General features: G+C 47.2%; 3 protein-coding genes across 3 annotated transcripts; 2 read left to right on the top strand and 1 right to left on the bottom strand.

Annotated features, from left to right (window-relative positions):
* The first annotated feature begins 10,027 nt into the window (after nucleotides 1–10,027).
* Nucleotides 10,028–12,204, top strand: LOC101763503 (shugoshin-1). The gene is made up of 8 exons (XM_004982906.2): nucleotides 10,028–10,441; nucleotides 10,549–10,586; nucleotides 10,713–10,800; nucleotides 10,953–10,976; nucleotides 11,071–11,139; nucleotides 11,281–11,467; nucleotides 11,558–11,621; nucleotides 11,714–12,204. Exons 1-8 carry the CDS (start codon nucleotides 10,196–10,198, stop codon nucleotides 11,946–11,948), a joined length of 951 nt encoding a protein of 316 aa, XP_004982963.1. The 5' UTR covers nucleotides 10,028–10,195; the 3' UTR covers nucleotides 11,949–12,204.
* A 294-nt stretch (nucleotides 12,205–12,498) lies between these two features.
* LOC101763100 (inosine triphosphate pyrophosphatase) lies at nucleotides 12,499–15,319 on the bottom strand. The gene is made up of 8 exons (XM_004982905.4): nucleotides 15,020–15,319; nucleotides 13,958–14,022; nucleotides 13,802–13,865; nucleotides 13,709–13,718; nucleotides 13,504–13,535; nucleotides 13,317–13,429; nucleotides 12,861–12,937; nucleotides 12,499–12,775 (listed from the first exon to the last, which is right to left on the bottom strand). Exons 1-8 carry the CDS (start codon nucleotides 15,141–15,143, stop codon nucleotides 12,655–12,657), a joined length of 606 nt encoding a protein of 201 aa, XP_004982962.1. The 5' UTR covers nucleotides 15,144–15,319; the 3' UTR covers nucleotides 12,499–12,654.
* A 1,272-nt stretch (nucleotides 15,320–16,591) lies between these two features.
* Nucleotides 16,592–20,338, top strand: LOC101762691 (3-ketoacyl-CoA thiolase 2, peroxisomal). The gene is made up of 14 exons (XM_004982904.4): nucleotides 16,592–16,931; nucleotides 17,071–17,147; nucleotides 17,683–17,767; nucleotides 17,885–18,011; nucleotides 18,098–18,196; nucleotides 18,278–18,345; nucleotides 18,443–18,550; nucleotides 18,659–18,736; nucleotides 18,858–18,990; nucleotides 19,071–19,167; nucleotides 19,354–19,477; nucleotides 19,559–19,667; nucleotides 19,819–19,902; nucleotides 20,006–20,338. The coding sequence occupies exons 1-14, from the start codon at nucleotides 16,845–16,847 to the stop codon at nucleotides 20,113–20,115; spliced, it is 1,386 nt and encodes a 461-aa protein (XP_004982961.1). The 5' UTR covers nucleotides 16,592–16,844; the 3' UTR covers nucleotides 20,116–20,338.
* The last annotated feature ends 1,182 nt before the right edge of the window (nucleotides 20,339–21,520 follow it).

The raw sequence follows: 21,520 nt of genomic DNA, 5'->3' as shown, positions 1-21,520 counted from the left end.
CGTCCAGCCCGGTGGGAGCTGGGGCGGCCAAGCGCCAGCAAGAGAGGGGTCGGGAGCAGCAGCTTCACCTAAAAAACAGGAGCCACAACAAGGCTGAGCTACTAAGCTCAACAAGACTTAACCGATAGGAGTAAAACCACTCCACACTTCTAGACATGCGGGCTTTCTGGCTGAGAGGTTTGCTTGCCAAAAGCACTAAGTAAAACCCTATTTTCAAGTTTTAGCTCAATTTTTAAGTTATTTAACCAGTCTAGGTTCTGCAACCTATTCTAAGCAAACATAGATCCAAACAAGGTATGTATATCAACAAAACCATGTCATCATCAGATTCCTCTTTTACTCAGGGTGACATAGCGATTAAGCAATCTCAAAACTGTGAGAGGCAGACGAATCGATTCGAGTTCTTTAACCATGCATGGTGAACCTAACCTCACGACATCCACGCACCCGGAGGTCGCTTCCTGTGTCGGCCTTCCCCATCAATCCCCTAACCCGTGTCGGGCCCATTTCCTTTGGTGCAAGGTTCCACAGACCCGGCCTCTGCCGTTCTGGGGCCACGCATGCCACCACGTGCGACATCCAGCAGGGGAAACTCCGTTCCAAGAACAATGGGGCGACCGCTCACGTCTAGGTTCAATCCGGTACTAGGCTTCCTCATCCCATACTAAGTATAAGGCTAGTACTTTCAAACACTTGATCACGAACACCACCACTGTCGGGCCTTAGCAAGTTTTTCATAGACAGACGGGGCAACCATCCGTCCACCAAAGAGTTACTAACCCTGCCCCGTCCATCGTCCTTATAGTTATAACAGAAAGGTAGACATCCAACTCCTACAACTCGCGAGTGACAGGGAATCACTCGACTTTTACTGTCTCCTAGTTAAGCAAGGCAACTACTCGGTCCAACAGCTAGTGCTCAGATCAGGGGGATAACTAAGTCATGCATCTAGGGTTTCAAACAACTCCTATATGTAAATGCACAAGCATGTTACAGAAGGCATGCGCAAGTCTGGTAAAACACGCAGGGTTTTCATGCAACCGGGGCTTGCCTTCGAGCAAACAGGAAGGAAACTGCTCGACTTCGGGGGCGACTTCGGCTTCAGCGGGCAAGAGCTCAGCTACAGCTTCGTCTTCTGGCGCCGGGTGCAGCTCGTAGAAGCCGTCGGCGAGGTGTAGCTCTACACGAATGCAATGCAAGAGTTAGCATAGACGGTTATTTCAGCAGCAACACTTGCTCGCCTGAGCCCAGAAACTTGCGACAAGGAGCAGGAGGGTGGGGAGGTTTAAGAGAGCTGGTGAAGGTCAAGAGGTAGGGGTCGGAGAGAAACTTATGATCTGATCCTTGAACTAGAGGATGTGGCATACTAGGGATCCTCCGACGCAAGCGCTGAAGGGTTCCGAAGTTTTACACATACACCCTCGGGTTGAAGAAAAAGATCACAGCCGAGCCCTCGGGCGAGGTGGATAAGGGTCGGCGGAATAGATAGGGTCGGGCGAGACGGAACCGGGGTCGGGCGGATAAGAGGGGTCGGGCGAAGCGGACTGGGGTCGGCAGCTTACCTTCTTCCTGAAAGGAAAGCTTGGGGTCGGGAAGAGGCAGACTTGGGCGGAGGGGCTAAAACTTTGAACAACGGCTAAGACCGGTAGTGCTCTGGCGGCGGCGATGCTTCTTGCGGATCACAAGTAAGCTTTTACGCAGCACGGAGGAGCAAGCGGCTGGGTGACTTGGGGGAAAACTGAGGGAAGCTGAGGGGAGAGTTCCTCAAGAGCTTTAGGGGGTGGTGCTAGGAGCTTGAGCAGGGAGCGAGAGAATGGCTGAAGGCAACAATGGCGGAGGGAAACTCCGACAGGCTTGTGCATTCCTTTTTATAGCTGCTGGAATGGGAAAGGGAAGCGGCGTGGGAGAGAGAGAAGGGGAGCGGCGCGAAGGCCGGGGAGAAGCAATGGAGTGCTCTGCCAGGGCGGCGATTGAGCGACGAGGGCGGTGGTGCAGGACTCGGGGATGACGCCAGCGGTCATTGGGTTCTGCCGTCCGGGCGGCGCAGGAACGGGTATGCCGGTGGTTGAGATTTGGCGGAGGCGGGCGTCGTCGTGCGGAAGATTTGATAGAAGCGACCGGTTTAAAGGCGCTAGAATCGAGGGCGCACAGGTGAGAAGACAGGCAGCCGCGGGCGCGCGGGCGAGCACGGAGCAACAGATTGTCGGGCGGCTTCTGACATGGCGGGAAAAGGAGCTGTCGCTGCCGCGGTCGGGGTTGGCGATGGAGGAATCGTCGTGTAGCGGAGACCAGGCGGCGCGACTGAGATCGAAGTGACGGAAAAGACGGGCGACATTGGGCTCTGCGGCCGGGATCTGGCGGTGTGATGATGGGCACGGGAGGCAAGGCGCTGCAGAAAGGTTGCAGAGGGGCTTCTGCCGCCATTGGGGAAGGGGGCGCGAGAATCCACTCGGTCGCGAGCCAGAGACAAAACTGAGCGGCGGGCGTCGGAGAAGATGAGCCATGCGGCGGGGAGACTCTGAAGCGGGCATACAACTCGAGTGCGCTGGTCGCGGAAGATCTGGGGAAAAGATCTCAAGGGTCCACTGGTCAGATAGACGGCGTTTGGGAAGGACTTAGAAGGATCTGACGGTGAACCGGGTTGCCGAGGTCGGGATCGAAGCGAAGCGGGGAGGGGTCGGGTCTCAGGGGTCGTGACCGGGCGGAAGGCTGAGCACTCAGGCGCGGCAAAACAAGACAGATGACTGTGATCAAGGGCTAGGATACGATTGACTAGGAAGATTAGGGACCGGTCATCACATGCTGCAACCACTCGAGATTTAAATCTATTAAATTATATGTGATAAGTTAGCCAATCCTCAACTGGCTTTACTACAGCAGCGACAAAGCCATCCTTCATGCAGCTAATGAACTCATAATCAGAAAGGTCTAAACCCGATAAGCACTTGACATTATCATGCACACTTATGGTAGAACTATCGGCTACAACAACACAAGGCGATGTATCACCATGCACGACCTACACTTCATCGCCAACCCATAGGATTAAGAATTGATGCAAAGTAGAAGGGACACATTGATTCGCATGTATCCAATCATGATCCAAGATTAAACTGAAGTTACCTTGGGTCTCGGTGACGAAGAAAGCAGTAGCCAACGTCTTGCTCCCAATGGTGAGCTCCATAGAGACAACACCTTTAGCTCCCATAGGCTCGCCTCCTCCCACACCGTTGATAGTTATGTCGGTCTTGATCAGCTCCTCATGTGAACATCCCAACTTCTTAAACAAAGAATAGGGCATTAAATTGGCAACCACCCTCCATCAACTAGCATTCGAGAAATTGACCTCCCATTGATATGACCCTTCATGTACAACGCCTTCAAATGACTTTCAGTAGCTTTAGGCTTCTGGAATACAGCTTCCTTAGGCTCAAAGTCAAGATGAGCCAATTCCTCCTCTAAGATTACATAACCATCCATCGACATGTGAATCACATTAATGTCCAGGTTCATGCACTCAGGCGAAGAATTGTAATCAACAAGTTGTTCATCGTCCTCTACTTCATGGACTGATACTAACTCATTGTCACAAGCCATAGGGACAGAAGAAGCAAAATCGGGCAGCGACTCTGGCTTGATCGGTCTGACCGACTGCTCAACCGGTCTGATCGGTTCAGGCGCTAGTGCTGGCGCCTTGACCGGTCTGACCAGTTCCTCAGCCGGTCTGATCGGTGGAGCTAGGGTGTCAACCTTGACTCTCCACTCCTTCCTCTGAGGGACCATGGGTCTATACGTGTTGAATGCCTCGTCCCTTTGTTTCTCAAGCTCCTGTTCCCTCTTTTCTTGCAGTCTTAACCTCTACAACTTCCTTCTTTGGGTGCGTGTCAATTCGGGAGGACACCACCTTAGCAAGAAGTACTTGGAGCTTGAACCATTGCTACTAGCCTCATGATCATTAGTAGTAGGAGCCTTTTTGAATAGATGACATGACCAGATTGCCTATAACAACTGGTCCTTTAGTGCTACTCTCAATGGGGACATCCATAGACCCAATTTGGATAACAACTTTCTTTGTACCTTTTCCTAAGTCTATTTTCATCTTCTAAACCTCCTCATCCTCCTCCTTTGGACAATACACTTGCTTTGGAGGAAGTATTCTGGGTGCCTGGGCAGGCCGGTCTGACCAGTTGGGGTAGACCGATCTGACCGATCGGGTCTGTGTACCCTGACCAGATGAGCGGGGTGCCCAACGACCTTGCATGGGACGTGAGATTCTGTCCAAAGTCGACTTTCTTGATTCTTCCTATCCAGGATGGAAAGACAGCTATTGCATGGATTGATAAGGTACCCACATTACACCATTGTCATCCCATATCGGGCATGGAGGATTTGATGATGGAGGAGCCCAATATGTGGAGGGGTACTGCTTTGGCTGAGCTTGGTCACCTTTCTGTCTTGCAACCACTCTTGGCGGTGGATCTTGACTCCTTTGATGAGTAGGTGACATTATTCTCTTTTTTAATGGCTGATCACTTGTAATAGCCTTTTGCTTGGAATACTTATCAAAAAGCATATCAAAAGTAACCTTTTCGCAGGGATTACTCCCCTGATCTTTGGACGATTCGGTTTCAGTGTCCGGGGTTGTTCCTAGGACTGACCGGTCTGATCGGTTCGGTCTGCCCAGCAGACTCGAATGGCCTTTGACCAGATGCCGCGGACATTGCTTGCTTCCCGTGTCCAAAAGCTTTTACAGTAATTTTAAATGACTCTCTGCCATGTGGAGTCTTTTCATACACCACTTCCCTTGTCAACTCTTTTCCCCTCAAATCGGGCTTCTCTTCCCCGATCACAACATTCTTGCCTTTAGCAGTTTCAGCTTAATGCAGCTGAACTAGTACCTTAGGCTGTTGTATGTCCATTGTATTGACAGGAAACAATATCTTGTCCACTTACATCTCATGAAATGTCAAATGGCCTTCATTTTTAGTCGATTGAACCTATCAACGAAATACATTGCAATCATTAGTTGCATGAGAAAAGGTATTATGAAACTTGCAATATGCTTTCCTCTTCAGCTCTTCAAGTGGAGGAATGGTATTAGATATTTTCAGATGTCCAAGTTTAAGCAACTCATCAAAAATACGATCACACTTGGAAACATCAAAAGTAAATCTCACTTCTTCTTGCCGACTCTTATGAGCTGGCTGAAGGGATGCACAAGAATACGATTTAGTTTTAGAGGGCCAAACAAATTCAGTAACATACACTTCATTATCATCGTCGTTCAAACTAACGAAATCATACTCAATAGTATGTATGTTAGACTGGTGCGACTTGAAGCTATCCTTTTCCTTAGCAATCCTAATTTCTATTGTTGAAGCCCTCATAAGTACTTGTGCAATGGTACGAAGCTCAAAACCTTCTAGCCGATCCCTAATAGATGATTTCAAACCCTTAAAAGCAAGATCGGCCAAATCATCATTAGAAAGTGACAAATTAAAGCATCAGTTTTTAATTTCTTTTAATCGTTTTATGTAATCAGAAACATATTCCTCTTTGCCTTGCCTAATCGATGTTAAATCTGTCAACTTTAATTGAAAATTCTTGTTGTAAAAGTGATCATGAAATTGTTGCTAATTGATCCCATGAATCAATAGAGCTGGGAGCCAAAGAAGAATACCAAGCGAAAACGGTTCCAGTTAATGACAGAGAAAATAAACAAACTCTCAAAGCATTATAATAACCAGTTTCGCCTAGTTGAGCAAGATATTGACTAATGTGCTCCCAAGTAGTTCGATTGTCTTCGCCACTGAATTTAACAAAATCGGGCATGCGACAACCGATAGGTAGGGGACCTAGTCAAAATTAGCATGATATAGTTTTTGATATAACTTTGAATTGCCCATATCCATGCCAAACTTGCATTGAATCATAGCCAAAATTTCCTCTTTAAATTTTCTAATCTTGCTATAAGGATTCGACTCTTGTAGCGCTAGGGTTGATGTATTCGCAACATTTGTGCAGGGTGGATTGCCATTCTGAATGTGATGCAAATCAGAAAATGCAGCATTTGAAATACCCCTAGAAACAACAGTGGTATTAGGGATCGGGGGCAACGTGTATGCTATTGTGCTTATTGAGGGTGTAGACACTCCAAGCTCACCAGTACGGTTAGGAACGACCGAACTAGGCACAACAACAAGCGGCACAGGCAATTCCGGGACAACTGCCAACTGGCCAGCCTAAGAGGCCTGACCGGTCAGACCGCCTACCTGGACCAGTCTGACCGCTTCAGCCATGTTCGGCTTTGGCGGTTGGACCCGGGGTGGCGTCTGTCCTACATAAATGTTAAGCTGCATATCACACCTAGGGTTTTCAGGAGTAACCCCTAGATCTGCCGATAGACTTGAATGCACAACCCCACGCGAATTAACTTGAGAATAATCATTTTTATTAGATTCAATAGATATACCTTCTACAAGTTGGCCTAAGCGATCTACCAAAGAAGTAGTAATCTGATTTTGAACTTTAAAAGCCCTTTGATCGCGGGCATCTCGAAGTCTTGTGCTCTCGTTGCCTTGCCATTGCGATCTTTCTTGACGCCCATTAGATATTGCTTTGTGATGTATTCTTGGAGCGCCACGATGTTTCGCTCCTCCTCCTCGCTGAGATCCTCCACGAAAGCCTCGATGATATTGTTTTTGTCAATCTCCGTATTAGATCCGATATTGCTAGGGTTTTCCAGAACGGTTGTAAAAACCAGATCTTTATTCCCCAGCGGAGTCGCCAAAATGTGTTGGCGCTTTTTTCGGCCAACACACGAGTGCGCTAGTTCACGCGTAGATCAAAAGATCACATCGTCAGGGCCTCCGCACCTGGACTGTCAGACCGGTTATGGGGTCCGGTCAGGCCGGTACTTGTAGGGGCACCACGAAAGCCTACGTTCACCACCTCGGGAGAGACCTCGTCGCAGATGGCGAACGTAGGGTTGCTCTGAGATCGGTCAGGCCACTCAGTACATCCTCAAACGCCGCCGGGACGCAGGAGGGAAGCTGGGGGTTGGAAAAGCTAGGGTTTGAGATAAAAGGGTAAAAAGATATGTTTGACGATTAGGTGATAGCCCTCAATCGGCTAGAGCCCTTTATATTTATAGGGTGGGAGGTGTTTTCCCGTAAGGAAGTCCCGTTTCAACTCCAATTCGACCAAGACTCCAGGATTCATCTCGGACTCGGGGTGACCGGTCTGACCAGTCGGGGCTCCCGGTCAAACCGGTGGGCGCGTGCTAGATCGGCTACAGCAGCCAGATCGGTTAGACCACCCATAGAGACCGGTCGGACCGGCTGGTCCAGCCTGATCGGCATTGCCACTTTTGGGCTCCAATATGTCCCAATCAAGATAAAAATGTTGTAAGATAGTATTTTAAATAAGAGAAATGTTTTCCAAATAAAAACATATGTTAAGCATAAAAAGAGGGTTTCAATAAAAATATAAATTGTTCCGAGCACATAGAAAATTGGTCTAAACAAAATAAAAAAATTCGGATCCATGACCGTGCCGCGGGTCGGTAGGGATGGCACCTTGCACCTAGTAGAATGAAAGATGATTACCATGCTGTCGAGAAAGTTGTGCCTCTTGGCTGGGGTTGCATGCACCACAGTGGAAGTGTGGATGCTTGAGGACTACCAAGCTCAGGATTGGCCATTGAAACAGAGGATACATGGCGTGCACCCAATGGTCAACTCCATCCACCCAATGGCGCTTGTTGGGCTGATTGGTGGCGTTAGCGACGACCATCGGGATAAAGTGGAGAAGATTATATTCTATGGATGGATTGAGAATGCGTACCATGTTCGAAGCGGATCATGGTTCAAGTCGGTAGTTGGAAAGTACTCCAAACAAATAGGGATGCACAATGAAAACCTCATGACGCACGAGATGGTCTTTGGAGCAGCGCCACTAGCTCAAGGCATTTCTTTCTCAAATTGTCATGATTCATGGCAATAATATGCATATTCCAGATCGAAATACATATTACTCTCTCTTCACAAGCTCCAAGTTTAGACGGCAACATACATTTTTCTTGAATGTGTTTGCAAACATAACTTTCAGTGTAGTTTTTCATCCAATGTTTCGATTACATACATTCCATTCTCTTGGCCAAATTGCCAGTACAGCCCTATTTCAAACCCGGTTTGCAGGAATATACCACTATAGTGTTGGATTACTATTTTCGTATTCATTCGTTCACCGTTTTTAAGGGTGTGTTTGGATAGAGGGACAGGATGGGACGGGACGGGATCATCCTCTCTTCACTGGTGTTTGGATGGAGGGACGGGGACGGACTCATCCCCCATATGGGAATATTCGGTCAATATGCGGGATAGATCGGTACCTCCAAATCGGCCGGATCGATCCATCCCTTGCGGATGGTGTCTTCTTCCGTCCCGCGCCCATCTCCTGGCGGCAGAGGCGCAGGGGAGCGTGGCGGGGCTGCGCCAGGGCTTGGAGGCGGTAGAGCTTGGGGAGGCAGCCTGTGCCGCGGCTTGGAGGCGTGGAGCTTGGGGAGGCGGCCAGCGGTGGGGCTCGACGGGGCTCGAGGAGGCTAGCTCCTGGCGGAGGCCCCTTGCGGCGGAGGCGAGCTCAAGCTTCATCCTCCAGGCATGGTGTCCTCTATTTTCTTTGACCGACACGTGGGTGGGTCCCTCAGGCTTGTGCGAATGTCATTTGGGGCCCTACAACTAACGGAAGGACAACGTCATCCAAACTATCTCATCCTCGTTCTTTCTACCAAACAAGAAATAAGGGTGATCCCATCCCTTCTAACAAACACAGACTGGGACCGTCCCATCCAAAAATAGGGATGGAACGGTCCCATCCCTCGTGTCCCTCCATCCAAACACACACTTAGAGCCTGTTTGGTTGTCTGGACTAGTCCAGCCTGGCTCGCACCAGCCAGCCAGGCTCCAGAGCCAAGCTGAGCGCATGCAACAGGATGTGTTTGGTTCACTGCATGCAATGAGCCAGGCTCATCAGAGACGGTGTTTGGTTGTCTGTACATGTCACGTCGTATGAGATAAGATTAGAAAAAATAAGTGATTTTATAATGTTTAGCATATGGAGTTGAGTTTTAATGGTTTTATTTTACCTTTGTAAATCTTAATCTATTTTAAAATATATTAATATTATTTAATATATATTAATTATGTATTAATAACGTCATCAGTAGACTAATCCCGAGCTCCTGCGAGCTAGGCCTAGAGGAAATGGCCGCTTGCGGCGTACGCGCAGAGCCTGACCGGGGGAGCCGTTTTGCACACGCTCAGCCTAGCTCACCGCGACGCTCAGGCAACCAAACTGACGGAGGGTGCACACGGTGAGCCTGACTCACGCGGGTGCAGGCCACCAATTAGGCCCTTAGGGTCCGTTTGGATACACTCCGCTAAACTTTAGCACTTGTCACATTGGATGTTTAGATATTAATTAGGAGTATTAAACATAGTTTAATTACAAAACTAATTGCACAGATGGAGTCTAATTCGCGAGACGAATCTATTAAGCCTGATTAGTCCATGATTTGATAATGTGGTGCTACAGTCACCATTTGCTAATGATAGATTAATTAGCCTTAATAGATTCATCTTGCGAATTAGACTCTATCTGTGCAATTAGTTTTGTAATTAGCTCATGTTTAATCCTCTTAATTAGCATTTGAACATCCGATGTGACCCTACTAAAGTTTAGCACCTCGTATCAAACACCCCCTTAGTCGCCTAGCACTTGCTAGAAAAACTATAGAAAAAACTCACATCAATAAATTGGTCATCGTCTACCCTGGTGGATGGGGTCTGTGGGCTCGCTGCTGCCAAACGATCCAGTTAAAACACAACCGTTGATCTTGCACGAGTGGCTTGACTGGAGCCGTCCGATCTCGGCACCCAGCCCCTCCAGTTTGAACGCTGCGCCGCTCCCCTTGGCCCTTGCGCCCCTGCCCCAATTCCCCAAATAGCCGTTGCCTTCCAACTAGCCGTTGCGCCGCCCCTCTTCCATCTCCAACCCCGCGACCACCACCCAAAAGCTCCCGAATCTCTCGATCTCGCCCGATCCAACATCTTCTCTCTCCTCCGCTCCCTCCGCTCCCTCCCTCTCCCCCCGACTTGCTCCTCGCTTGGTGTGCCTCCTTCTTGACAGACAGCCAATGGAGGTCGAGGCACCCGTACCCCCGCCCCAGCCAGCCGTCTCGCCCCCGGCGGCCTCGCCGGCCAAGAAGGCGCTGGCGGCGGCCCCGACGTCGGCTCTGAAGACAAGGGCCGCGAGGAGGAAGACGCTCTGCGACATCACCAACCTGAGCAGGCGCGAGCTGGCCGAGGTGCCCGATCAGTCGGCGTGCCCTGCAGCAGCCGCCGGCGCGGCCGGCGTTGAGAGGTTCGCGCAGCTAGTCAAGGCAAGATCCCCTATCCACCATCGCCGCCTCCTTATAGCTATATCTTGGAGTGTGGCTGACGTCGTTCTTCTTTTGTCCCTTTTCCGAAAATTTTGTATCTGTTTCAGGAGAACGCAGATCTCGTGAGCCTCATCGCGGAGAGAGAGTAAGTCTCTGCACGCTGCTCCACCGAATTCTTCCACCTGTTGCTCTCCTGTGGTGACCGGTCGGGGGTTCTTGGCGTGCAACCGTTTGGTCTGACTCAATTCGATTTGGTTGGGTTTCTGTGCAGCGAGATCATACAGTTGAGCGGGACTGAGATTCAGAAGCTGCGGCTCGCCAACTGGGAGCTCGCGCGGACCAATTCCCAGATGATGGCGGTATGTTGTTTCACCTTCGTTTCCCAATTTTCAGCAAGTTTTAAGTTCTTGTCAGAAGTCTTTACAACTAAGCATTTGTCTTGCGGCTTATTTAGTTGTTGTTTTTTTTTGAAATAAACTTAATTTAGTTGTTTGTGGTTTTAATTTTGCAGGAGCTTAATCTTGGAAGAAACAAGGTAAGTACACTTTGATGCTGTGAATCTTCAGACGCAGTAGATTGTTCATAACATGTTCAGCAAGAATCTGAGCCCGGATTTGTTTTCACTGAAGTTGAAAGCGTTGCAACATGAGCTTGTGTGCTCAAAAGCCGCCCTTAAAGTGAAGACATCTGAATTGGAGGTGCGTTGGATCTAGGACTGTAATTTTCCTATCAGTTTCATCTCCACCTTTTCAACATCGAAAGTTCGCTGTGCTCTTGTTGGAAGAAACCTCATCCTGTCTCTCTTGGATGCAATGCTGACTCTCGTGTTTTTGCTACAGGATGCAAAGAAGGCGATGCTGCGGCGCAACATAAACATCCAAAGGACGCAACATCTGGGGCCTGACAGAGCTGCACACACCAAGGATGGAGATGTTGTCGACCCAGAGCCTGCTTCGGACGCATCGCGTGCTGGAAGCATCCAGAGGTCCGGGAACGTCAGCAGGAAACGGATGCTGAGATCTCGATGTAATCCCAATTTCTCCATTGCCCGTTTATCCCCCATGACCTATTATCGACTTCGTCTGAATGCCTGACTGAATGCCCAATGTTTCCCAGCTCTAGGACCTGTGGCATCGGCGAAACTGGCGCTGCCGAAGGATAAGGAGACCTCGCAGAGACGGTAAGCACCAAGCTCAATAGAAACTAGCACCAAAGTTTGAGCAAAACAATTTAACAACTGAGTTTTACTGAGATTGTTCGCTGTCTCTGCAGGAAGTCCATGAGAATGCCACAGCCAAGCGCCCGTTCAGAGGACTTGTTCGAGATAGAGGACGTTCAGCTCGCCATTGGCAGCTGCAAGATCGACCCAGACAGTGCTTCTGGCAGCGAGAGGCCGGGGCACCAGTTTCTACGCAGATCATCTCTCGGAAGGCCGCTCCGGCAGGCCCGGGAACGAGTCACCTCCTACAAGGAGATGCCTCTCCACGTTAAGCTCAGGAGGCCCTAGAGCATGGCAGTTTTATGTTGCGATTTGTGATGATTCTTTGCTGTCTTCTGCAACCGCAGAAGTGCAGATAGTGTGTAGTCTTTCGTGTGAAAATCTGGTTGCCTTCGGTTTGTGTTCTATCAAGCGTTGGGGTGTAATTGAGGAGGAGCTGTATTCATTCTTTTCATTCGGCGATGCGTAATTGAGGAGGAGCTGTGTACTTCTTCAAATTATAGTGTTGATCTTAGGTCCTGTTTAGATGCAGGAGCAAAACTAATTACAATTAAGAGTATTAAATATAAGTTAATTACAAAACTAATTGCACAGATGGAGACTAATTCGTGAGACGAATCTATTAAGTCTTAGTCCATGATTTGACAATATGATGCTACAGTAACCATTTGCTAATGATGGATTAATTAGGCTTAACAAATTCATCTCGCAAATTAGTCTAGAGCTTCTGCAATTAGTTTTATAATTAGCTCATATTTAGTTCTTCTAATAGCATCCGAATATTCGATGTGAAAAGGACTAAACTTTAGTCTAAGGATCCAAACACGTCCTTAGTGAAGATAAGAACAAGATCCGGTTCTCAACATTCTACTGATTTTTAATGGAAAAGAGCGTGCAACTCATAATCGGCAAAGTATAGCCACAATCAAAGAGGGTCTCTGGAAACGATCAAACAACAATGGATGTTTAACCGTATGGGAAGCAAAAATAAATTTCAAGCTGAGCCATCGCTCTGAACAGTATAGTTGGCAGATGCAAAGTGTTCTTTCACCAAAGCAAGAGCTTTCCCTCTGTGAGATATTTCATTCTTCACTGACTTGGGCATCTCAGCATAGCTGTGTTACGTGCCAGACAGTCAGAAAACAGATGAAGTGGCATGCAAGAGAAGTAGGAACTGTAGTATGAAATTATGAAACTCACGTTTGTTCAAAACCATCTGGCTGGAATACAGGGTCCCATCCAAAATCATTAGGCCCTCTAGCGGGTACAATTTTTCCCTGCAAAATGAGAGCTAGTCTTAAAACATGACATGCCAAAAAATAAACGATGCCGAATTCATCAAAGTGCTATGATACAGTGTGATACAATCAATGTACTTCCACCTACTTTAAGCAAGTTAGTCATTCAGAAAAATGTTAATTCCCATAGAATATTGTGCCAACATGACAGAGCTAGCGTCCTGTACATTTTCCCAATTTTTGCTCTAATTGAAAGATCCTTACATTCGAAAAGGTTACTAAACTATACTTCCAAAACACAGCTATCTTTTGAACTACTGTATAAGTTTGCTAACAGCAACATCACAGCAAGGACTCTAATAAATAAGTTACGTCAGATTTCAGCTGAGAACTCCATAAGCAAAAAATGGCATCTTACCGCAGTTCTCCCGACAAATGTGATTGGTTCCTCTCCTGGTCCAAGAGCAAGAGAAAAGATGCACATGGCAAATGCTGATTTATCTTCATAAGCTTTTATAAGGTTGTTCAAACCTATAATTGAAAAAAGGTTATTTGGTCAAACATGAAAGACACGAATAGAGATGAGAATCAGTTAGCTCTATAACCTTCATGGCCAATCTTCTCAAGAAACCACTTTCTGTTCATTCATGTATGCAGGATATCCAAACAAAAAGCAAAGACATTAATAATGGTGCTGAAGGCTCAAAGCTTAATTTACAGTCTAGCTATGCTGGCCAAGGATGCTTATTAGGTGTAACTTGGAGATAAGAACATAGCCTTTACAATGCTTGCACACGAAAAAGGACTTACATGTAAGGTCCTGTAACAGAAAGGTAGCATGTCAAACTCTGCATGGTAAATTTTATTCAGAAATCAATAGGAAGAACAATGCAAATCAATCACCTGGTAAGCCTTTGAGTGCATTGAAACATAGGCATGTGTCCTCAACCAGTACAGGCCCGTTCACCTATACGAACAGGATGCAGATTTAACAAGACCAGAATGCAATTTTATTGAATGTATATCTCAATATGCGAGTGATTAGAAACATGGAAGTACCTTAGATGCAGCCATCCGCGCTTTCTCTTTAGATATGTCCTCTGGCTCCCCTTGCAGTTCAGGCACTGCCAAACTCAAATTTAATGGATAGAAATAATAGCAACATATACAGTAATTTTGGAAGTAGGAATAACACCTTTAGTAATATTCATTTGCAATTAATTTGTATGTAGTGGTGGTGGATGGGTATGCACATCATATGAGTTCTATCAGAATTTTTTTTAAAAAAAATCTAGGGATTGTAATATTGATCTGATGTTTTCCTTTTCTGGACAATTGGCACACACCGGAGATGTGATCTAGATTCTCATTGTAGGATGTAAAAATCTCAATTCTCCAGTGCAGGTAGCCTGGATTTCCATTTCCAGTCACTGAACTGCATACTATTGTTCTACTGAAATTCTGTCTCCATCACTGATAGCCCCGGCTGTTAATATTAAGATTTGCGGTTGCTAATTCTTAATCAGTAGCACTAATCTCGGAACGCAAAAGAAAATAATCAACATACTGTGTGAATAATTCAGGTCATCAGTAACTAAGCAGCACATGGGTTACAAGTATATTCAATCTGGAGCACCTAATGCAATCCCATCTGACCATATATATCTGTATTTTATCAAGATGCACTACCTAAATGTTGCATGATTTTCCAATTCTATCATACAGCAAATCATCATGCAACTCCCACGAAACCTCGCCATCAAATTACTGACATCTTGAAAAAAATGATAAAACAAAAGGGCAGTTGGGTTCTCTCTATTCCGAATCTCCACTTACTGAAAATCCAAAGCATCGGTACCACCAGCGATCCAGCTGACTCTAACCTAACAAGACCACGCTCCCGCATTAATGTATATGCCAATTTCTCAATGGCGGCCACAAGCCCGCAAGGCCACAGCTATTAAGCGACGCCAACCCCTTCAATTACTGAATTACCCAATATGGGTGGCGCACCCCCGAAACCCTCGCGCTAAAACCATCTATGCTATGGATGCTAGTCGTGTAAGGCTGCAGACGAGGGGGCGCCAAACATGGAGCGGGAAAGAGAGAGGAGGGACTCACGGTCGAGCTTGAGCGACTGGAAGGGGACGGAGGAGCCCAGGATGGCGCGGACCTCCTCCAGCTTCTTGGCGTTGCCCGTAACGAAGGTCACCGCCTTCGGCAGCACCCGTGCCGCCGCCGACATGGCTTGGTGGTGGGATGTGTCCCGTTAACCCCTGCTTCCGCGGGAGACGACCGGGGCCAAGGTGCGGATGCGAGGGAGCTGCGGCGGCGGCGAGGGGAGGGTGCGATGCGAAGGAGCACGAAAAGTTGAAAACAGAATAGAGTTTGTTTATCCGTCAGGGCCAAAACCGGTGAGAAAAGGTTGGTTCGATCAGGTTTTCAGTTTGGTTTTTCCCGTGGTTTCCGAAACAGCTCTGCATTATATTGCCTCGGTTTCCTGCAAAACAGATAACCCGATAAAAAACCTCCTAGACTGGCGCGAGTCAACATGTGAGTTTGGTTTCTAACTTTATCTTTAGTTCGGCATTTGCAGGAAATTAGGATACGAAGTTTACTTATAAATTCCTAATCCATTGTTTTGAAAAGACTATTCCCTACATGGAACAGTGAACCCTAACCCTTGTTTGTACAATGTACATTACATAAATGGGAAAATGAATTATCCCACTTAATTAATAAACATTCGTACATTAAATATTAAATGGAAAAATAGATGGCATTTGTTTTGAAGGGTTAGTTTTTGAAAGAGTTTCATGAGCATTAGATTCTATACCACAACAACAATAGGAGGTGGTTTCATCATATGAGAGAGAAATTTCATCCCTATAACACTCTGTTAACTCGATTACCTAATTCTTAATTTTTCTAACTATGTAATGAAACTGTGCAATTAGACTGGTCTAAGAGAAAGTTCAAGCGGAAGTGATAATTTCATGTCTATAATTCACCGTACCACGTGTTATTAACAATAATACATCGTCTTCGTCCTAGAACTTTTTTCCAGTGCGCCGCATTTGTGCGTGTCTGTTTCTTCAGTGAACAGTTCATACCGATCATGACATGAAACGATGCTACAGCGATATCGGTACAGACGTATAGTGCTCCGTTCCTCTTCCTTTCGTCTAACCATTAGGCGCTCCACGCCGCCATAGCTTTACCGTGCAGTCGGCTAGCCTAATCGACCCCTCTCTAGGAAAGAGTCGACTAACCTTCCCTTTTCACGTATTTTTTTTAAATCCTTTTCACATAGGGGTGGTAAAGAGGCTCTAATTTAGCCTAGCAAATTTAACGATCGGACTCAATAAGGATCGGACATAACGATCGGACTCAATAAAAACAGGATCATAAATTTATATAATTTTAAACTTAAAAATAGATAGTACTAAAAGTCGGATAGCGGAGGACCACCCCTATTTCCACGCCATCCGTGCCGCGCCCCGCGTGGAAAACGGGAATCAAGAAATCAACCCTCCGTCGACGGTCGCCCTGCTGATCCTAGCCGAACAGACCACCACGACAAGGACGCCTCCGTCTCCGTCCCAGTCCGTCCGTTCCGTCCTCACGGCACGGCGTTTCCCGCAGTCCACAGTCCACACACATGACGCATCCAGTCCAGCAGCAATCCCCACCGGCCACCGCGCGGGGAGACTTCCCACCCCACGCCTCCACCAGGTCGCCGTCGGCCCGTCGCCCGCGCGTTCCCCAAACTTCGTGGTAAAACCTCCGCGATTTCCCTTCCCCAGTCTGGCAGTCTCCACCCACCCGACCTCCCCTCTCCTCCTACAAATCACGCCCACCGCACCCACCTCCCCCACCGTCGTGCGCGGGTTGGCGGGTAGCTGCACCGAGTAACGAGGAGCAGAGGACAGGAGGAGGGGAAGCAATGGAGAAGGCCATCGACAGGCAGCGGATCCTGCTGCGGCACCTCGACCCCGCGGCGGCGCCGAGCCCCGCCCCGCCCGCCATCTCCGTGAGAATCCTCGCCCCTCCCTCCCTCTCTTCCCATCGTCCGCTCGGGATCGATCCGGGCGTGCTGCTCGGATCGCGCTTTATCAGGGGCCCCAGATCTGCGACTGACCGACGACGGTGTGCGTGTGGATGCGTGGCAGGCGAGCGCGTGCGCGGCGGGGGACAGCGCGGCGTACCACCGGAGGGCGGCCTTCGCCGATGACGTCGTCATCGTCGCGTAAGTGGATTCGGCTTCCTGGCTTTCGTGCTTTCACCGGCACGCGGCCTCATCATGCTAATTAAAAGCTTTTGAGCGCGACCGGTGTGGGAATTCCCTTTCTTTTCGGTTTCCGGTGGCCGTTGTCCTGCGATGATTCCTAGGATAATTCGTGTAGCGGTACCGGCGACTGTACTTTGTTTGAGTTGTGGAAGTTGTGATGGTCGTCAAATGCGGCTGCAACTGCAATGATGAATTGCTGCGAATTTTGGTTCTGCCTGTTAGTCAACCCGAGTCTAAATCTGGGCTTATAGAAACACGCTTTTCTGGAATTCATTATGGAGCGATGCTAGGGTCATCTGTTGTACGGGAGACTGCTGGAGAATGTCATGGTTCAGTTGGACAAGCCTGGTTATTGGATCTTACCATTAGAGTCATGATAACTGTGAAATTATTTTATGTGTAGAATTGTTCTCTTTTTCTTTTTGTGTTACTTCTTTCTCGTGCATACATACAGATGAAATCTTGTTTGATTGCATACCCTTTCTGTCTCCAGTGCATACAGGACGGCGATTTGCAAGGCCAAGAGAGGGGGTTTCAAGGATACATTTGCTGAGGACCTCTTGGTTCCTGTCTTAAAGGTTTGTGCTTTGCTGTGTTGTTTCCCTTTCTGCATCTTTATATTATTATTAAATCTGTGTATTGGTCGCCTGTCATTGTCTTTGGGTCCTCTCATACGCTTTGTTTCTCAATCATAGGCTTTGGTAGATAAAACAAAGCTGAACCCTAGCGAAGTTGGCGACATTGTTGTTGGTACTGTCTTAGCTCCTGGGTCTCAGAGGGCAATCGAATGCAGAATGGCAGCATTGTATGCTGGTTTCCCTGGTAATGACATTGTCTCTGTTGCATCTTACTGTAATGACAGACCACAATTATCCCCACCTTGATCAATTTGTTTGGGTGGAATGCAGATACTGTTCCTCTTAAGACTGTGAACAGGCAATGCTCTTCGGGCCTTCAGGCAGTTGCAGATGTTGCTGCTGCTATTAAAGCAGGGCTCTATGATATTGGTAAGATTTCTTGCTGTCTGATATTAAGTAACGTTCTTTTGGATTTGTTGGTGAATTGAGTTTTGTTCTCTCCTATCCAAGGTATTGCTGCTGGCCTGGAGTCCATGACAGTGAACAAAGTTAGTCTCGATAGCCAAGTGAATCCCAAAGTAAGTGTACATGTTTGTCAATACAGCAAAGCTGCATTTTTAGATGCATGTGCAAACATCTTTGGTCTGATAATTTTTTTTTGTGTAATTTTTTTAGGTTGAGCTATTTTCTCAAGCACGTGATTGCCTTCTCCCTATGGGCCTCACATCTGAGAATGTTGCACACCGATTCGGCATAACACGACTGGAACAAGATCAAGCTGCAGTAAGTTGCGTTATTCCCCTTTCGTGGTGCATTTATTTGTGTACGAAACTCTGAGTTGCTGCCATCAAGTATGCTTCCTGCTCTTATTTTTTATCTGTTGATGCGTAGGTTGAGTCGCACAGAAAGGCTGCTGAAGCAGCAGCTGCTGGTAAATTCAAGGAAGAAATTTTGCCTGTTCATACAAAGGTGATGTAGGTTAATTTATCTTCAAAAAATAACTATATTAACTGTCGAAAAATTCTATCAAATTTAAAGTTGAAACATTTTTTCCATTGTGTTATGCTGACGAAATCACCATCTTATGAAGATTGTTGATCCAAAAACTGGTGAGGAAAAGGAGATCGTAGTCTCAGCAGATGATGGAATCCGAGCTGGTACTTCCCTGGCTGTCCTGTCAAAACTCAAACCAGCATTTTCAAAGGATGGCACCACTACTGCTGGTAAGTAAAAGTGAAATCAAACTGTGTGTGGATTTTCATTAGGTGTATCCACTCTAAAGATTAGTGTTGCTTAACTGTAGGGAATGCTAGCCAAGTGAGTGATGGCGCTGGGGCTGTCTTGCTAATGAGACGGGATGTTGCTATGAAAAAGGGTCTTCCAATTCTTGGTGTCTTTAGGTATCATTACTGTCCCCACATGATGTGCACCATGCTGGAACCAAAAACATTCAGACACCTTTGTTTTACTGAGCAACCTTGTTATTCAACACTTTCTTTGTTAGCCAAAGCAGAGAGGCCTATGATACCATTAATAATTTGCAAATTTCTGTTGAGACATCATTATAGCTGAATTTGCAAATGTAGGAGCTTTGCGGCAGTTGGTGTTGATCCAGCTGTAATGGGTATTGGTCCGGCTGTTGCAATCCCGGCAGCAGTGCAAGCTGCTGGCCTCCAAATTGGTGACATTGACCTTTTTGAAATCAATGAGGTATATATCCATCTGTTCTTGAGTTTTTCCTCTTGATAACAGTAGAATCGCCAGATAATATTTATTTCCTCTTCTCCATAGGCTTTTGCATCTCAGTATGTGTACTGCTGCAAGAAGTTGGAACTCGATCCTACAAAAGTCAACGTTAATGGAGGTGCAATTGCTCTTGGGCATCCATTGGGTGCTACAGGTATTTGTTTTCTGCTATTTGAAAATGATTACATCCCACAAGGTTTATTTGCCTTTGAACAACCATGTAAAACTGTGAAGACCTGTGAGGTGACTGATTTAGGATGTTTTAATTGACAACAACAATGACATTTCTTTCTTTCTCTTGGCAGGTGCTCGATGTGTCAGTACTCTTCTCAATGAGATGAAGCGCCGTGGCAAGGATTGCCGTTTCGGAGTGATTTCTATGTGCATAGGTACATAATTAATTACTTACATATTTCATTTACCTGCATCAAATGGATGCTTTTGAGTGGAGATTATAACAGACTTTCACATGTTCTGATGATGGTTGTGCAGGTTCTGGGATGGGTGCGGCTGCTGTATTCGAGCGGGGTGATGGGGTGGATGAGCTCACCAATGCTCGGGACATCCCGTCCCTTAACTGGCTTTCCAAGGACGCCATGTAACTATACCATCAAATTTGCGAAAGGGAATGGTAGTGTTGTTTACAAATCGCAACATGAGGCGATTTGGGGGAATAAAGTGATTGTGTATTTGTCGCCCCTTTGAGGGGTGAGGAAAGTTTATACTGCAATATGTGAACTTGTTTAGCTTGATAATTGTTGTTAGCTGGAAAGCTGGTGAATAACTCAATAATCAATGCTGTTAGGAGCAAGGTTGTTCATCCAATGGTTGGTTCTTGCTTTTGAAAGTTGTCGGGCATTCTATACCGTTTTGGTAGACACCACAGGGACGAGGACCACGGTAACACAAAATGTCGATAGTAATTGGCTTACAGTGGCTGTTAGAGCACTCCAGCGGATTGCTCATATTCATCCCTAATAAAAAAAAACTACCTGTTAGGAGCAGCAGATTGCTCATATTCATCCCTAATAAAAAAACTACTAAAAGGAGATTTTGGAGATGGAAGAGAACTCCAGCAGACTACCAACTAGATCCCCAATACCAAAATTTTTTCAGCAATTGCTAAAAGCTCACCTCCGTAGGGGAGAAGCAACCCTCTCTGGTGCTCTCCCCTATCGATCGTTAGCTTTGGCGCTTCGGACATGTCCACGGCCTTGTCGATCTCCATGGTGCTCCACCGCACTCTGTGCAATGCCCTTCCTCCATCTCAGGGCCGCCTCGCTATGCTCGGAAGTCGTACCTCACTGCCTCGAGCCACCTGCAGAGGAGGGGAACGACCAGCTGCAAGCAGCGCATGCGAGGCCAGTGGCGACCATGGGAGCAGAGGAGGGGGACGGTCGGTGGTGGGGATGCGTGAGGATTGGGGCAGCGCGTGCGAAACCGGTGGGGGCAAATGAGAGGGTGGAGGCAAGGCGGCGTGTGCTGCCACCACGAGGAGGATCCTGTGGATGCTGCCGCTGGGAGGGGGCGCCACTGGCGCACAGGTGGCCAAGAAGGGCGGCGGATTTGGGCAGAGAAGAAAGAAGGTGGGGAGGCGAGGCAATGGGTGCCGCCGGCATGGGGGAGATTGCAAGGGGGCGCGGCCAGCATGGGGGGAGAGATCGGGTGGGGCGGCAGATCTAAGAAGAAAGAAGAGGAGGTGTAGGAGGAAGAAGAGACCGGGAAAATAATAAACCCTATGACATGTGGGCTCCACGTGTTAGGGGAGGTATTTGAGATTGGTTTTTGGTAGTCTGATGCGGCAATGAACACCTAAAACACAAAAGTAACTATTGGACAGGGAGAGAGAAAGATTTTTTGGTGGAATATGAGCAATCTGTTGGAGATGCTCTGAACTGTATTGCTATACTAAAAACTACCACAATACCTAAAAACCACCGAAAACTTGCTCTAGTAGCATACCTGTATGGTTTGCTATATCTACAATTTTTAAGCTATGATCTAAAT

Source organism: Setaria italica, chromosome IX (assembly GCF_000263155.2).
Source record: "Setaria italica strain Yugu1 chromosome IX, Setaria_italica_v2.0, whole genome shotgun sequence".
In the NCBI taxonomy this organism is placed as follows: domain Eukaryota; kingdom Viridiplantae; phylum Streptophyta; class Magnoliopsida; order Poales; family Poaceae; genus Setaria; species Setaria italica.
This window is presented reverse-complemented; position numbering and strand designations above follow the sequence as displayed.

Excerpts from the sequence above, each read along its gene's own strand:
- LOC101762691 (XM_004982904.4), top strand. The coding sequence starts at position 16,845 with ATGGAGAAGGCCATCGACAGGCAGCGGATCCTGCTGCGGCACCTCGAC. Across the intron at positions 18,737-18,857 it reads TTTTGCCTGTTCATACAAAG|ATTGTTGATCCAAAAACTGG; the intron begins GTGATGTAGGTT and ends CATCTTATGAAG. Across the intron at positions 19,903-20,005 it reads AGTGATTTCTATGTGCATAG|GTTCTGGGATGGGTGCGGCT; the intron begins GTACATAATTAA and ends ATGGTTGTGCAG.
- LOC101763100 (XM_004982905.4), bottom strand. The coding sequence starts at position 15,143 with ATGTCGGCGGCGGCACGGGTGCTGCCGAAGGCGGTGACCTTCGTTACG. Across the intron at positions 12,938-13,316 it reads CATTTGTCGGGAGAACTGCG|GGAAAAATTGTACCCGCTAG; the intron begins GTAAGATGCCAT and ends CTCATTTTGCAG. Across the intron at positions 12,776-12,860 it reads CCAGATGGTTTTGAACAAAC|CTATGCTGAGATGCCCAAGT; the intron begins GTGAGTTTCATA and ends CACGTAACACAG.
- LOC101763503 (XM_004982906.2), top strand. The coding sequence starts at position 10,196 with ATGGAGGTCGAGGCACCCGTACCCCCGCCCCAGCCAGCCGTCTCGCCC. Across the intron at positions 10,801-10,952 it reads CCAATTCCCAGATGATGGCG|GAGCTTAATCTTGGAAGAAA; the intron begins GTATGTTGTTTC and ends TTAATTTTGCAG. Across the intron at positions 11,622-11,713 it reads AAGGAGACCTCGCAGAGACG|GAAGTCCATGAGAATGCCAC; the intron begins GTAAGCACCAAG and ends CTGTCTCTGCAG.